The sequence below is a fragment of the Bubalus kerabau genome, chromosome 9 (assembly GCF_029407905.1).
Source record: "Bubalus kerabau isolate K-KA32 ecotype Philippines breed swamp buffalo chromosome 9, PCC_UOA_SB_1v2, whole genome shotgun sequence".
In the NCBI taxonomy this organism is placed as follows: domain Eukaryota; kingdom Metazoa; phylum Chordata; class Mammalia; order Artiodactyla; family Bovidae; genus Bubalus; species Bubalus kerabau.
The window spans coordinates 39927672-39944925 of record NC_073632.1 but is presented as its reverse complement, the minus strand read 5'-3'; the positions used below and the strand labels follow the sequence as shown (position 1 = coordinate 39944925).

The following is a 17254-nucleotide window of genomic DNA, read 5'->3' as shown; positions in this document are numbered from 1 at the left end:
GCAGGCCCCTCTCCCAGCACCAAGGAGTGAATTACAACTGCGATAAGAAAGTCACAGTAACCTAACTCTAAGGTTGTATCATCCCGTCTTAGTTAATAAGCTAAAAGGAAGTATGTGGAGAATTTGGAGGAGGGGGAGAGATTTTACTTCCTGATTCAAAAACTGCTTAATGGAGAGTCTCCTGTGTTAGCACAGTTGTTCAAGAACATGAAAGGCGGAGCTGTAGCAGCCAAGTTGCAACCATGACATGACAAACTTGAGGTCCAAAGGCTAACATATTGAACATGGCAAAGTAGAAGAACACAAAGTACCCGGGCACCTCATTAAGTATCTTGCCAGCATGAGCCACTGTTAACTGGGTGTTCTGCTGCTTAAAGCCAAATTCATCCTAGTAGACACCATTCAAAGTATAAATACACTATAATTACTTTAATCCTTCCTGATGAAAATTCAGATCATCTCACCTGATTTTGCTATTACAAACGCTGTACCAAAACACCCCAAAATAAACGGTCTAAACACATACTCATGTGAGTCTACCAGAAGGCTGACTCACTCTTTTTGAAGTTTCACAGATGACTTTAATGCAGTCATAGTTGAGAACCACTGCTCTGGAGTTCATAAAACTAAGACTCTGGCTGCTTTTTTAATGAGAATCATAAGGCAACGACCAGATAAGTCTTTGAAGCCCTGGTCTTTTACTTGTCCTCTGCTCTCAGTTCATTTTATGAGATCAAGGAGGAAAACAAACTATCTTCTTCAAGTAATATTACCTACGGCCTTTTCTCCTATAGTTTTGGTCAATTTATCATGATACTGGTGAACAATTTATCTAGTGATTCTGTATGTTTTTGAAAAAGGCTGTCATATAAATTATGATTTTTTAAAAATGACTTGTTTTCCAGGGTAGAGGCTTCATGTGAGAGGGTTCATTCATTTTTGTGAAAACAAGAAAAATTAGTAAGAAAAAGCAATTTGAAAAATAGGATGTTTAAGTACAATTTCATTTTTCAATAAACTACAGGTACGGAGTTGTGGATTGTGTTGAGCCAGAATACTTGTTAATTTTGACAAGAAAGGTCAACATCTACTACTACTACTACGACGAAGTCGCTTCAAGTCGTGTCCGACTCTGCGCGACCCCAGAGACGGCAGCCCACCAGGCTCCCCCGTCCCTGGGATTCTCCAGGCAAGAACACTGGAGCGGGTTGCCGTTTCCTTCTCCAATGCATGACAGTGAAAAGTGAAAGTGAAGTCGCTCAGTCGTGTCCACCTCTTCGCAACCCCATGGACTGCAGCCTACCAGGCTACTCCATCCGTGGGATTTTCCAGGCAAGAGTACTGGAGTGGGGTGCCATTGCCTTCTCTGAAGGTCAACATAAGTTATTAGAAAGTCTAAACCACATGATATTAATATTCAGTTCAATACTTTCAAATATATAAAGCAACATTAAAAACCTCTATATAGGCCTAGTAGAGGGCAGTAGAATAATTTATTACTATCTCAACAATTTATATAAATGCTCATGTAAAATGTTTGAAACTGTTTGAATATTTTAATTCTATCGTTTTCCTTTTTAACTTCTAATTTCCTATTTTTGAAGGGCCTGGCTAAGAAAAGTCAACTTAAGCTTCTGAAATTATGACCATTCAGGAAAATACTGAATCATCCATAATTTTCTGGTATTTTCTAAGAAGACCTGTAAACTGAGTTTATTGATTGAGAACCACAGTAATGCCTACTTAATGCCCTTAAGATATTTTTGGAATATTTCCAGTCATCCTCTCATTCTTAGTTGAAAAATAAAGAACAGAGGCATCAACGATTACTTGTTCTCTTAGAACAAGACAGCATATAGTGGAAACTTCTTGCATGGAAGGCTGGCTAAACAGTGTGTGGAGGGGGTGGGTAGCTCTCACTTGGCTGAATGATACCGACAAGGTCACATCTTGTTTGGGAGATGTCTGAGTGAACAGTTCATCCTCAGTGACTATGCTGTTACAAAAGAGAACTAATTAGTGGGGATTTCATTGTGTTATTGACCTCTTTTGCTTATTTTGTAGGAGATGAATCAAGGCATTCTCATTCAATTACTAATACATTTAAATTAAATAAAATTGTTTTGATTTTAATGAACACCTTTTCATTTATAACTGTTTAGGGGAAAGTGACTATGTTGTCACACGTATTTTGAAGTACAACTCAAATAATTTTTGACAATAATCAATCATATCCTATTTGGGGTTCTTATTTCTATCCCAATTAGTATGCATGTCAGAAAGTCTGGATTGATACAGCAACCATGCCCAAATTCTTACTATGGTCTATGTGATTATTAAAAAAAAGTTCTAAATGTAGCCTTAGTTCACCAACATTGAGTACCACTTTAAAATACATTAAAGAAAATGGCATTAAATGTATTCATGTATTTCTAATTTTCATATAGACAGTAAAGTTGAACATAAAGAACAGATAAAAATTTTCTTGTACAGTAGAAAGAAATTAAGGAGGTAGGAGGACACAGTTTTGAAATATAAAAATTTCGCAGGACCACTCTAGACTCAAGATTTGATTCCTCTAGGTCAGAAATTGGCACATTGGAGTCTGTTTCTATTGCCCATGGGCACTTCCATATAACAACAGAGGCCAGTAGGTGTCACAGACACTGCATGACCCACAAAGCTAGAAATATTTATTGTCTGGTCTTTTGCAGAAAAAGCTTGCTGACCTCTGCCCTAGGATATCAAGAAAAATATTCAAAGATGCTTACCTCTCTGCTAACTTATTTTAAAGGACAAGTTGGGCACGAGTTCGATGTGAAAATAAATCTCATTTTTCTCTTCATATGTAAAGAAAAAAATTTTAATTATCGTTTAAACGCAATATTACTTTGAAGCTTAGTATCTGCATTTTTGAGTATGTATAAGTAAAAGAATAGCACTGCCAATTCTTTGGAAAGGGATTTACTCCATTTTGCTTTAAATCTTTTAATAATTGTAACATTAAAATGTAAAATATATTCTGAATCTATGAACCTGCACAACTATCTGATACTCTTAAGAAGTCAATTGAGTCTACTCTTTTAAAAAACAAACTACTTTAACAAAAGAAGAAATACATTTACATTTATTTCCATTTTTTATTAGAGTCAACAAGTTGACAGTTTTTCAAAATATTACTACAGCTATCAATGCAAATATTAAAATAATGAATTTTATATCTGAGAAGTAAAATCTTGCTTGGCTTTAAAATAAAATGCATGCTTATCAATACTGTGTGTGATAGACCTGTGCACATATGCAAACAAAAGGCTGAAAGCTAGAAGCTTTGTTACCCATATACAACATATCTTACCCAGGCCAAAAAGTGTATTTTTTAATATCATAAGTTAAAGCTTTCAAGCGGTGATGATGTTGATGCAAAACCAAAAGTGCAACATGCCCTGTGTGCAAAGTGTAAGTGCCGCTCACTTACATTGTTGATAGATTTATGCAAAGCTTCCCCCAGAGAGTGCCGCTATGAAAAGATCACAGGAATAAAGGGAAACATTCAGAAATCGACTAAGTGAAAGAAAGAGGGACAAAAAGGGAGAGTAAGACATAGAACATTAATTATAATATGCTCAAGAAACAAGTAAGTTGAAAACAGTTCTGAAAAAGAAATCAGACAAAAAGAACTTTTTACGACACACAGTCTACATTATCTGTAGTCCGTTAAAACAGTGTCTGAGGCTTACGGGCTTGCAGACTTACCTATGGAAGACACCAAAGGACAGTACATGTAAACCAGAGGTCAGTTTAAAAGACCGTGGTTAGCACCTGGAAGGAATATTACTGTTCTAAATTCCTTCCAGAAATCTATAATATACTGCCTCAAAGCATTTCACTCAGCACTGGAGCAGGTTCTCGAAGGATTTCTCTTGTGAGAAATGAGCAGATGAGAACTGAGACACTCACTTCATTGACTACATAATTTGAGGGCTAAAAATAAATATGAGATAATCACTGAAAATGTAAAGATTGAAGAATAATCTGGTTTAGTGTAAAAGTTCAGGGGAAAGGAATAAACGATGCCTTTGTATCTTTTCAACCCTATTTCCTAGACTTTATTTGATAAAATTATATATGACCTGCATTCATTTTTTAGTTCACTGAAATGTTGAGTGATAAACCATTGGAAAAACATACTCTCCCTCCCCTAAATATGGGAAAAATGTGATTTAATTTTCAATTGCCTCACTTTTTGCCTTCCAAGGATACAAAGTAGTTATTTTAAATTTATATTACTAATATAGGAAAGTTCCTGCAAAGTGGCTTTTACTGTGGACATTAATCAAATTTTCAGAAGGAATATAATTATCTTTTCCCCCATAACGTGAATATTCCTTAATGTTTACAAACTAAAGATACCTTTTATTTGGTAAACAATTATTTACTAATACCCTAAGACTAATTTAGGTTATAGGTCACAGAGCTGAAAAAAATAAGAAAAATTATTAACTTTCTGTTTGATCATTCTATAACTTCTCAGTTTAAACTCTCATACTTTTAATTTTATTTTTTATTTTATTCTTTCTTCTACTCATAATATTCTTTATATACTAATGAGATACTTCTCCAGAGTTCACAAAGTTTATGAAAATCCGAGGGTTTTTTTAGTTTTTTTTTAATCTCTTTATATTTCACTGAACTGATATCCTCGTACTAGAAGTTAATCTAAAATGAATGTCATTTACTTATGAAATAATTTTTTCATTCTTTAAAGTATCATCAGACAAAAAAAGTATGTATGTTATTTAGGATTCCTGAACTAACTGATAAATTAGACCAATATTACAGATCAGAGGTTCTTCAATCGGAATTCTAGATCTTCTATGAGAGAAGTATACTTGAACATCTGGAATCTAAACTCATATGGTCACTACCTCTGTCCTCATATTGCTGAGGGCCATGGAAATATCTAAACCAAAAGTCCTGGTCCACAAGCTGTGACCTGGCGTGACTTACGGCACAGACCTGGCAACAGCAACTAGAAGAGGCATGGCAGTGGGGATGGGTCACAGTACCCTTATTGGTGAGTACACAAATGAAGTAACATTTTTTTGTTTAAAGAATTATTAGAGTACTGTTATATTCTAGGAAGTACAGAGTGATATAGAGAACTGAACAGCATACTGAACAAACATACATACATAAATTAAAAAGTAAGAAAAAGTTCATGATAAATAGGATTTTAAAAGGTTGACGAGATAAGGAAGTGACTAGAGGTGATACTGCGTTGATGGTAAAAAAAAGATCTTTGGAAAAAAGTGTCATTTAAACTTAGAATCAGTGAAGAAGTCAGCCACAAAATGAGATGACTGGGGGGAAAGAGTGAACAGGCAGAAGGATTAGCTCAAAGATCCTAAGGTGTCAGCAAGCTGGAATGACTGGGTGTGTGTGTGGGGGGTATGTCAGGCTGAAGTGAAATAGGACATATCTGTTATTTAGTTGCTAAGTCATATCTGACACTTTGCGACTTCACGGACTGTAACCCACGAGGCTCCTCTGTCCATGGGATTTCCCAGGCAAGAATACTGGAGTGGGTTGACATTGCCTTCTCCTGGGGATCTACCCAAGCCAGGGATCGAACCTGAGTCTCCTGCATTGTAGGCAGATTCTTTACTGCTGCGCCACCAGAGACTAAAGAGCCTTAATTCACTGGGGACCCCTGAAAGAATTTTAAGCAGGGAAATGGCATGATCTGATTTACATCATAAAAGATTACTTCAAGTTTGTGAGGGAAAAAGTGAAATTGTGGGAGCTAAATAGAAGGCTATTATATGGTGGCTTGGACTAGTATTTGCTAAGACAGAAAGAAGCAGGTGGAACTGGGATTTGTTTTGGAGGTAGAATAAATAGGATTGAGATTACATGAGAGATCAGAAAAGAGAGAAAGCAAAGATGACTCTTCAGTTTTTGTTCTGAGCAAAAAGCAGTGCCAGGAAGTGAAGACGATGGGATAGGGATTGAGAATCAATATTTTTGAGCCATACATGCTAAGTCTGAGATGCCTATTAGATAACCAAGTGACTGAGTTTGGGTGAAGACAAAGGCTGGAGATTTAACTTGGATTTAACTGGAAGTCACTGAATTATACAGACTGGGCTTCCTCGGAGGCTGAGGGTAAAGAATCTGCCTACCAATGCAGGAGACACAGGAGACCTGGGTTCGATCCTTGGGTCGGGAAGATCCCCTGGCGGAGGAAATGGCTACCCACTCCAGTTTTCTTGCCTGGTGAATTCCCATGGAGAGAGGAGCCTGGAGGGCTGCAGTCCATGGGGTCACAAAGAGTTGGACACGACTGAGCAACTGAGCATGCACGACCTATAGATGGTATTTAAAACACAAAATGGGCTGAGATTCCTCCCAGTAAATGTTTGAGAGAATACTGGATGAACTAAAAATCTATATGCAGATGTATTATTTGGCAAGTATTCTACATGAGCAAGATCCATGTTAAGAAACATTAATGCTATATTAAGTCAATTTCCTTTAAAGCATCTTAAGCTACTTGTTAGTTTTTGAGATGACTGAAAAGGGCCTTACGAGGTCCTCTTCAGCTCATTAGAGCACTTGGATATTTTAGCACAGAAGGCTTACTAAGGTCTTTCAGGATTTCTGGTCTTGATGGATGAATATAATCAGACTTTCAGCCATTGTAAGTAAGGAAGAAAAACTGATAATAACTGAAAAAGTTGCTGCACTTAATGAGAAGTTTACAGCTTTGTACATAAGAAAACTATGCTCTTAGGAGTAATCTCATTGTTCTAATCCTCAGTTTATTCATTTAGAAAATAGCACAAGGTTTTTACTGATAGATGTTTGCAGTTTACAAATGTACTGGTATATAAATATTGAAATCCACTGAATTACAGGGCTTCCCAGGTGGTACTAGTGGTAAAGAACCTGCCTACTAATGCAGGAGACATAAGAGATGGGTAGGGTAGATCAATCCCTGGGTAAGGAAGATCCCCTGGAGGAGGGTATGGGAACCCACACCAGTATTCTTGCCTGGAGAATCGCCATGGACAGAGAAATCTGGTGGGGTATGGTCCACAGGATGGAAGAGACTTAGCATGCACACACTGAATGACCAGCTTTTAGAGGACAATGGCTTGTTCACATTTTGCATCCAAAGTGCCAAACTTAGTACCTGGCAAAGAGTTAAATGGTCAATAAATGTTTACTAAAAGACTAAATGAATGACATGGACTTTTATTACTGAGTTAGTTTTTACTACTCTCTACCTTTTCCCCTTCCCCACAGAAGCATAAGAAGTCATGAGAAACTCTTAGGTAACAAAAAGAAGTTATTTAAAAAAAACAGATATCTTGCAGAAATCCTGTGGACAGAAGCCAGCAGAATCTAAGACTGAGAAATGTACTCCCTCAGAGAAGTGAACTAATGAGTATACTAAATATCTGTATTAATCTGAACAAAGAAAGGCTGCCAAGAGGGAAACAATATACACTGAACGGCACCTATCTTGTCCTACTCTGGTCTATTCTCTGTACCACAGTCAGAGTTTTCAAACTTTAATGTTTGAATGTGTTAGATTCATTAAACCTTGCTTAAAATCTTTCAGTGGCTCGTCATGGCACTTTAGATAAAATCTCCACAAGGCAAAGAAGAACCCATGTTATCTGACCCTGCTGCCTACCTCCCCCATCTTCCTAGCTCTCTATTCCCCAGAATACAGGTATTTGGGGGCTGCCTGAGGACCTTTGCACATACTTCCCCCCTCTGCCCAGAATGCTGTTCTCCTTCTCCTCTTGGCCTGATTCCGCTTCTCTTCCAGGTAAAAGATCCTGCACTTAGAGAAGCCTGTCCCATACAACATTACAGTTGTAACGAGTTAATGTGCCATTTCTGTTTGCCTTCTTTTCTAGATTATAAACAAAGGGAAGCAAGACAGCCCTGTTACTGGTCTGTCACAGTGCCTAGCGTATCAGAAATACTGAATTTTTAACATATGTCAGAATTTTTTATTCTGACAATAGAATTTTCTTTACTAACAGAAGAAATGTCACTTGTTAAATTTCTAAATTCCTTGAAACAATATCTACATTAATTTTATATTGCATTCAAGTAAAATATGTTAAATCTTAATAAAATATTCTAAAATTAAGTATTTAACATATAACACTGTACTGTCTTAAATTATGGAAAGTTTTTTCCAATATTATTTTCAAGTATACTAACATCTAGAGAAAAGCAACCAATAAACCTAAGATTAGGAGTGGGAATCACAACTTTAATAATTCTCCTGAAACAAAAAATAAAAAAAGTCATGACCAATTATTTCATATTTAAACTAAATCAGTAATAACAGGCTTTTCAATGAAATTAAGGTGAAGAGAAGCTAATGTTAGATAATTTAAACACTTCTCAGAGGCTAGGTCTTTAACTTTATAATCATATATCTACTGACTGTTTTCAAATCCAAAGTATCATAATTATTTTTAGTATCCTGCCATAGGAAATGGAAATAAATGTATTTATTATTACAGTGATATCTAGAAGTTCTTAATATTTTTCAAGTGTCTTCTGGGCCCTAGCGCCTGTGAAGGCATAGACTGTTCGGCATTTCATCACAGTCCCACTGCAGTATTTTGCAGAACACACATACGCATACACACACTCAGTACACATTAAAACTACTCGGGGGGCAGGTGGGAACTTCCCTGGTAGTCCAGTGGTTAAGAATACACACTCCCAGTGTCAGTAAGGGTTCAATCCTTGGTCAGTGAACTAAGATCCTGCATGCTGAGTTCAGTTCAGTTCAGTTCAGTCGCTCATTCGTGTCCGACTCTTTGCGACCCCATGAACCGCAGCACGCCAGGCCTTCCTGTCCATCACCAACTCCCAGAGTCCACCCAAACCCTTCTCCATTGAGTCGGTGATGCCATCCAACCATCTCATCCTCTGTCATCCCCCTCTCCTCTTGCCCTCAATCTTCCCCAGCATCAGGGTCTTTTCCGATAAGTCAGCTCTTCGCATCAGGTGGCCAAAGTATTGGAGTTTCAGCTTCAACATCAGTCCTTCCAATGAACACTCAGGACTGATCTCCTTTAGGATGGACTGGTTGGATCTCCTTACAGTCCAAGAGACTCTCAAGAGTCTTCTCCAACACCACAGTTCAAAAGCATCAATTCTTCAGCGCTCAGCTTTCTTTATAGTCTACCTCTCACATCCATACATGACTACTGGAAAAACCATAGCCTTGACTAGACAGACCTTTGTTGGCAAAGTAATGTCTCCACTTTTGAATATGCTATCTAGGTTGGTCCTAACTTTCCTTCCAAGGAGTAAGCATCTTCTAATTTTATGGCTGCAGTCACCATCTGCAGTGATTTTGGAGCCCAGAAAAATAAAGTCTGACACTGTTTCCACTGTTTCCCCATCGATTTGCCATGAAGTGATGGGACCGGATGCCATGATCTTCGTTTTCTGAATGTTGAGCTTTAAGCCAACTTTTTCACTCTCCTCTCACTTTCATCAAAAGACTCTCTAGTTCTTCTTCACTTTCTGCCATAAGGGTGGTGTCATCTGCATGCTGAGTGGTAAGGCCAAAAAAAAAAAAAATCTACAAAAAGCCTATAGCTAAAACTACGCAGTATTTTACACATCCTTTTTAAGGTAGGTATAGATAGCACAGTTCCATCTCTTCGTTCTCTTTCCCCAGGGTCCAGGCTGAATCCCTGAGGTTTCTTTCACATAGTTCCCTGGTCTCCTAATTTCTCAGGAGAGGATTCTGAACCTTCAAGGTCAGCTTCACTTGTCTCCTGTCACAGCTTAGGGCTTCTGTCAAGGTCATGGTCTAAGTTAGCTGAGAAGAGGTGATAACTCTGGGTCCTTTTCTATCCCCTCTACCTCAGTATCTGCTTGCAGCCATTCTCTATTAAAAGGTAGTATTGTTACTCATTTAACATGGGCAGAAAACTGATTAAAATATATCTCTTTTCAATAGACAGAAGTACAATTTCTAAAGAGAGAATTTCTTTCTTCCTAACATAAAACTTAAGAGCCAGCAGAACGAGTACTGAGCTTACAGAACCAAACTGATTCAAAATGTTTTGTTCCAAATAGTCTAGACCAGTGCTAACAAAAGTTATAATTGAGACCCATGTGTCACTTTAATATTTTAATAGCCATATTAAAAAAGGTAAAATTATTTTTAGGCATATATTTAACCCAATATATCCCAAGTACTAGCATCTCAACATGCAACTAAATAAAAAGTACTAGTTAGACATTCCATATTCTTTTTTTATATTAAATTTTCAAAACCCAGTATATATTGTACATTGACATCTCAAATTGGATGAAGCTCACTTCAAGTACTCAGCAGTCATAGGTGGCCCGTTGCTACCGTATTAGACAACACTCATCTAGCAATCAGAAAGCATTCTGCAACAGCCTTAAACTGGCTTTTCTGTCACTCTTGATCAACAGCATTGATTTTGATGCTCCACTTCTTATTCATGTCATTGTTCTTTCCTATTGAGCGTGAAAAATGCCCAAGTATCCTGTGACTATAGAATCAATAAGTCTAAAATCAAACTCACCACCTCATCCCCTTTCAGTGAAGTAGTCTGTCATGACCTTCCTGTCTCAGATGATCATCTTTCCATTATCTTTGTTTCAAATCCTGGGCCAGCTTTAACATGTCCTTCTCCTTTACCAGAGTATTCCATCAAATTTGTTCCTTTATGATTTCTCTTGTAATTCTCAGTGAAATAAACTTAATTCAGGTCCTATTTGGGTGGAATTATTTGTATTTCATATAATTGACAACCTCCTCTTTGGATGCCCTGCCTCAGGTTTTCTTTATTCAGCAACACCTGAGAGCTGACTATATGCCAGGCACAGCTTAAGCTGCTGGGATGCAGCATGAGCAACACAGGTAAAGAACCAGTGCTCATGGAACTACATTCTAACAGGAAAGAGAATCAATATGATGCTATGTGGTAACAAATGTTTCGAAGAAATACAAGGCAGAATAAAAGAGTGACAAAGGGAGGCTATTTTAGGGGAAGTGGTCAAGGAAGATCTTTTTTGAAGATTAAGATCTGTGCATAGGGCTTCCCTGGAGGCTCAATGGTAAAGAAACAACCAGCCAGTTCAAGAGACATGAGTTCGATCCCTGGTCCAGGAAGATCCCAAATGCCATGGAGCAACTAAGACAATGAACCACAACTATAGAGCCTGTGCTCTAGAGCCTGGGAACTGCAACTACTGAGTCCATGAACCCTAGAGCTTGAGCTCTGCAACAAGAGAAGCCACTGCAATGAGGAGCCTGTGCGCTGCGACAAAGAGTAGCCCCTGCTCACCTCAACTAGAGAAAAGCCTGCTCGGAAATGAAGACCCAGAACAGTCAAAAATAACTATTTTTGGAAAAAAGATTTGAGCAGAGAATTGAACAAATTGAGGAACAAGCCATGTAGATGTGGGGAAGGTGGATTCTATAAGCATTGGAAGATGCAGAGGCCCTGAGATGGATTAAGCTTGTGGTCCAGAAACTCCACTCCAAGTAGTCCAGTATGGCTGTAAAAAACGAAGGGAGACAGTGGCAGCAGATGACATGCAGACAGAGGCCAAATCATGAGGCTCCTGCAGGCCACAGTAAGAGTGTGGAGTGCACTCCAAGAAGGTGATGGGAAGCCACTGGTGGATTTGGAGATTACAGTACCGTCATCCAATTAATATTTTAAGAGTACCACTTTGGTTGGATGGAAAACAATTTGTAGGTAGATAAGAGAAGAAGCAACGAAACCAAATATAGGTTCCAGGTGCGGCGCAGAAGGGTAGCGGAGGAAGTGGTAAGACATGAGAAGATCTGGATGTACCTGGAAGGCAGAACAGTAGAAAATGCTGGTGGTTGGCTGCACAGCATGTGAGAGAGGAGGCAGTCATTCTTTACTGCTTAGATGGCTAGGCAGTAAGGAATGCCAGTGTCTAGCAGGAGCAGTCTGGCTTAGGCTACAGTGATGGAGGGATGCATGATATGTATTCAAGAGCTCTGTTTCACACACTTTAATTTAGATATTTATACTGAGATGTCTCCATTTAGTCCTCACTTCAATATTAAACTTTCTAAAATAAAAAAAATATCAGCATGTTATTCTGCTATCCACAAACCTTTGAGAGAATGTCATAGCTTATTGAGTAAATTTTGACCTCCTAAGACAAGAAGTTAAAGTTTTTCACAATGATCTCTCTTCCCAACTGTCCTGTTATTTTTCGGTATTCCTTACAGTCTCTGGGAAATCTGAGTATATTTTGTCTGATACACTGAGTATACATTGAGTATAAATGTCTGATAAATGAATAAAAATATTTATGTTCCCCCTTCACTTTATTCAAAAGCCACACTACAGCTGACCTCCTCAATGAAATCTTACCCAATCACATTTGCTATATTACTTTTCTCTAACTCAGTACTTATACCCAGTAGTATGCTGATAAATGTTTTAACAGCTCTCTGAAAAATGAAGCCCTCATCTGTAGCATTTGTTATACCTAGGATGTAAACACTCTGGCCATGGATGACTGCAAGCCATGATGACCCTGATGACCCTGAATATGGAGTAGAGAAGATACTGGCAAACCAGCTCGATGAGCTGGTGGCACCCCAACACCACTGCTTCCACAGTACTAACAGTCCAGACCATTTATAAAGTCACTTACAGCAGAGTGACTTTTACTGAGGTGTCTGTACACAAGTCTTTCCCCTATTAGACTGTAAATACGTGGAGGGTAAAAACTGTGTCATATGCATTGCTACAACCAGCTAAATGACCTTGGGGCCTCAGAGTTCAAAATGGCGAGTCAGACCTAAACAACAGAATTCCATAATTCTATGTCTGAATGATCCATGTGTCTCTCAAATTTCCCAGTTCACGGATCTGAATGGGGGCACTGGAATACGAAGTCATACTTCCTTACTATTCCAAAATAAAATCTTCCTTGAAAAAGATGAAATAGAGAAATAAATGATGACAGTTTAGGCTCACAGAAAGAAAATATGATCAATGAGGAATCTATATAATCATTTTTCAACTAAAGAAAAATAAGACTGTATTTCTTCTACTTTAAAGGAATTCAAATGTGCACACCCATTAGCCCAGGAAGCAAAATTAGTTTTGGACTAAAGTATAATCATTGAATAGAAAAAATAGAACACAATGAAATAATAACGGAAGACTAAAAGATATAAAGTTAGGCTCTGATTGGAGCACAGAATGAAAATAAAACATTCTGAAAACTTTCATAAAATAAAAAACATCGAACTAAAGAAAAATAAAATTCTCATGCTTGTCTATGCCCATTTTTTCTGATATGTAGGCCATGAGGGTGAGTTTAAATTAAACCCATGTGAAAGACAAATTCTTTTACTTCTTTGCTCTAAGCAGGATGAAATACATGTAAGCTAAGGCACAAAAATTAGACTTGTGTTCAGCTTACTCAGAAATGATTTAAATACATGAAAATACAGATTCTCTGGCACCCTTTCGTAACAGATGCTTCTGCCTAGGCCCTAACTGTTTCCTGTTCTATTTGCCACTTTGTACTCCCTTAATTTCACAAAGCCCAAGCCAGGTCTGTTTTCCCCAAGTGTGGAAGGGTGCAGGCAGTGTCAAGGTGACAGTGAAAGAGCTGGAGGGCGCAGGGTAGGGGAGGTAGCTTTGAGGAGCAGGCATGAGCAGCAGTCAGGCAACTGGAGAACGGTGGAGCAGGCTGCAGAGCACAGCCTCTAGGAAACCATCCAAAATAATCTACAGAACAAGATCCAAAGGGCCAGGAAGGGTCTTCTGTCCAAAACAAAGTTCCATGAAAAAGACTGCCGGTCCTGCTAGAATGTGTCCCAATTCATATATCTACAAAGACTGAACCCTCTAATATAATACTCACTTCTACTTTAATGTGAAATCCTTTGTTTAGTTTTCTCTTAACTTCCTTCAGGTAGACAATCCTGAATGTAACAGCTATTTGCCAGCTTATCTACGGTAATGTGTGTGCCCTACACATTTTAGAAGTGGGAAAAAGGAAGATGTTATAATTTTGGAAATGGTCTCACGGCCTGAAGCAGTACAGAACAGCTTCACCTTTGGAGGCAATTAATTCTTGGTTACTTTGAATATTTATGGTTAATCTGCTTTGAAAATGGATTTAAAATTTTTTTCTGTAAAGTTGGCAAAAATTGCAGCCACATGTAACAAAATGTATTATAATACATAGAACTAGAACCAGATGCAAAGCATTATATCCCCTTTGGAATGAACAATGTAGACTAGATGTCCAAAAAAAAAAAAAAAGACAAGGATACCAGAATATCAGAAAGGCATGGATGAAATCTGAGTAAATGGATAATGAATAAAATAATTTGATAGAAAACAGGTGGGAGAGGCGGTGTGCCCTCTTGACAGTGCCAAATCCAGCTAGAAAATGTCTAGCTCAATAGATCCTGATTGAAAAACAAGGCAGACTTTTAAGGATGTTTTTCATTTTTACTGTAAATTGGATTATGTGGTATAATTAAATCTTCCTACGTACAGAACATCATAGAGGAGTATTACCACTCTACCCAGTAAAACATGTCCTTCTAGATCCCTAAGGAGGGATGTAAAATAACTACAGAGAAGGTAACTAATAAGCAATGCTAACATGGGGACCAGCTGTTAGTGAGAGTCATTTTCTTATTTTTGTGTGAGTTTCAAAGGTTTCAAATTTATTCACAAAAGCTCATAAATATTCCTGGAGGTATACTCCCTTTCCAGAGTAACACTGTAAGTTACTATGAAATACCAGTCACAAATGGGCAGGCTCAAAGTACTCTGGAAAGACACTGCATGTATGTACCTATGTAATAAATAATCCTACAAAAAAAGCCTATCCTGTTTATTTTGAAATTCATTGTGATCACAAATAGAAAGATAATAGTGGATTTCTGGCACTAAATTGCTGAGCTGCTTCTTGTCAAGTTCTGCACTTGCTTTTCAACTGGTGACTCATGCAGTCAGTCCTATTTAATTATTGGCTTTGCAGGAGATTGTTAAGAATTCATAAATTTAGAAGTGTAAATGAGTGAAAATGTGCAAATTCACTTAATTATAGGTGCTCTGGAAATAAGTGAGCCTGACATAAGAAGATAGATTTAGAAAAACCACACCTTACATTTATGTCATTTTGAAGCATAGCATGCAACTTCCTGCTGGTGAGAAAGAAGTAAATTGCTCACTTCTAGTAAGTGGTTTTAGGAAATCGGGATAACTTTTAATAAATTTTACCCTCCATTGCCCAAATGCTATCTAATGGCTTGGAAAAAGATGTTATACTTTCAAACTAAAACTTTTACATTTAAAATCCTTAATTTGTTCAGTTCAAATATTAAACCAAACAACCGTAAGTGCATCTCAATATTTAGGACTGTAGACATAATATAATTATTAAGCACACTATTTCCTAAGTTTAAGAACATTTCCTTGATTTCATACAATCTAAAAAATTTAAGCTAGTCCTATAAAAAATAACAAAATACAGTGAATTAACACACAATGTTTTATACTTCTTTAGCTAGCAAATGTCAAGGAAAATGATCTTCCCTAATCCACAGACTATAATTACCTGGTTTAAGAGATCTTCTACTTTCTTCTGCCATGAATCCCTGGCTGCGTTTTTCTCTCGCTCTTTTAACTGCAAAAGTTGAGACATTGCTGACTTTTTATCCTCTTCATGTTGAAGCCTTAACTCTTCACGAAGTTTGGAACACTCTTGTCTAAAACAGAATAAACGTGTTTAATTTGTAAAGAGAATTTTTCCTCTCAATAACTACAGGATAGTTTGTTCGCAGGTTTTCTAAGCATTTAACTAATCTGCCTCAAAAGCTGGCTCAGAGTAAGAGGTACTTATGTTATCAATAAGTTAAGGGCCATAAGGTAAACTGGTAACTTATCAAGATCACTGATTAATCAAATTACTGAAGGTAGAATAAGTTCTAGAACAATAAGTCCTCTGACTTCAGATTAGTTCTCCACCTATATTAGTCAGGAGAAGGAAATGGCAACACATTCCAGTATTCTTGCCTGGAGAATCCCATGGACAGAGGAGCCTGGCAGGCTATAGTCCATGGGTCGCAAAGAGTGGGACACAACTGAGTGACTTCACTTCACTTATATTATGGTGAAGGCAATGAAATAAAAAATTATCTGTATTTAAGCAGAAAAACAGAACTCCAATTTCTCTACATTTAACCATGGGAAAAATTAATTAAAAATGCTGCTACTATGGACTTCCCTGGTGGTCCAGTGGCTAAGACTCTGTGCTCCCGATACGGAGGGCCTGGGTTCGATCCCTGGTCAGGGAACTGGATCCCACATGCCACATTTAAGAGTTCACCTGCTGCAGCTAAGACCCAGCACACCCAAATAAACAGATCTTTTTTTAAAAAGGCTGCTACTGTATCTTTAACAATGAGACAATGTAAGCCATATAAATAGAAAACCATTTCTTTTTGCATATGTGTATAGTAAGATGACATTAGAGAGTAAAGCATGTACCTGAGGTTTTCAGTCCATTTCATCTCTAAGTCATGGGCCATTCTGTCCACTTGTAGTTTCTCCTCTTCTTTCATGGCAGCCAGTGTTTCTTCATGCTGTCGCCTCTCTTGCTCTAGCTTATTCTGAAGAATAAAAGCTATCAATAAAGACTAGTCTTCAAAGTCACTGCTGCTTATTTCAAGTAAGGAGAGTGCCTGCCTTATAACTTTTAAATTCTTACAGCACAATAATCGATAGCGCTATCTATAACAATTATTTGCAATTTCCTGACAATAAAATCATGGTACCCATTTTATCTTTTAAATGTCCTTGTGCAAGACATATTTTATTAAGGCTCATACATTGACAAGTTATTTTTAAAAGCTTAAAATCAGCATTTAATTAATAACCTAAGCTTTCCATATCATAGGTATCTAAGAATTCAATTATCTTTACCTGAACACACACTACATAGGCAAATATATCATTAAAATTCATTCCCATTCATATCAAAAGTATGCTATCTATTCAAAGCTTAGGCATTATAACTGTACCTCACTGACCTGATTAAAATAATCATGAGAACTTTAGGCTTCTATTTTTATCATGTAACTTCAAACCAGTGGTCCATTGGTTTATGTTATAGTAATAGACTATGAATTATGTGACATCTC

The 17254-nt window shown here is 37.5% G+C and overlaps 1 protein-coding gene and 1 long non-coding RNA gene across 8 annotated transcripts in view; one reads left to right on the top strand and one right to left on the bottom strand.

Annotated features, from left to right (window-relative positions):
- LOC129619746 (uncharacterized) overlaps positions 1 to 3192 on the top strand; it is a 48878-nt gene extending 45686 nt beyond the window's left edge. For both annotated transcript variants that reach the window (XR_008698077.1, XR_008698078.1), the window contains exon 3: positions 1025 to 3192. This is a non-coding gene — a long non-coding RNA (uncharacterized LOC129619746). The remainder of the gene's footprint in view (positions 1 to 1024) is intronic.
- Positions 1 to 17254, bottom strand: part of FAM184A (family with sequence similarity 184 member A) — a 124655-nt gene that overhangs the window by 28790 nt on the left and 78611 nt on the right. For all 6 annotated transcript variants that reach the window (XR_008698076.1, XM_055535057.1, XM_055535055.1 and 3 more), the window contains exons 8-9: positions 16602 to 16723; positions 15670 to 15820 (exon numbers count right to left, since the gene is read on the bottom strand). Coding sequence is in view for 5 of the 6 variants with exons in the window: in XM_055535057.1 (XP_055391032.1) it covers positions 15670 to 15820; positions 16602 to 16723 (273 nt within the window). In the remaining variant the exon portion in view is untranslated. The remainder of the gene's footprint in view (positions 1 to 15669; positions 15821 to 16601; positions 16724 to 17254) is intronic.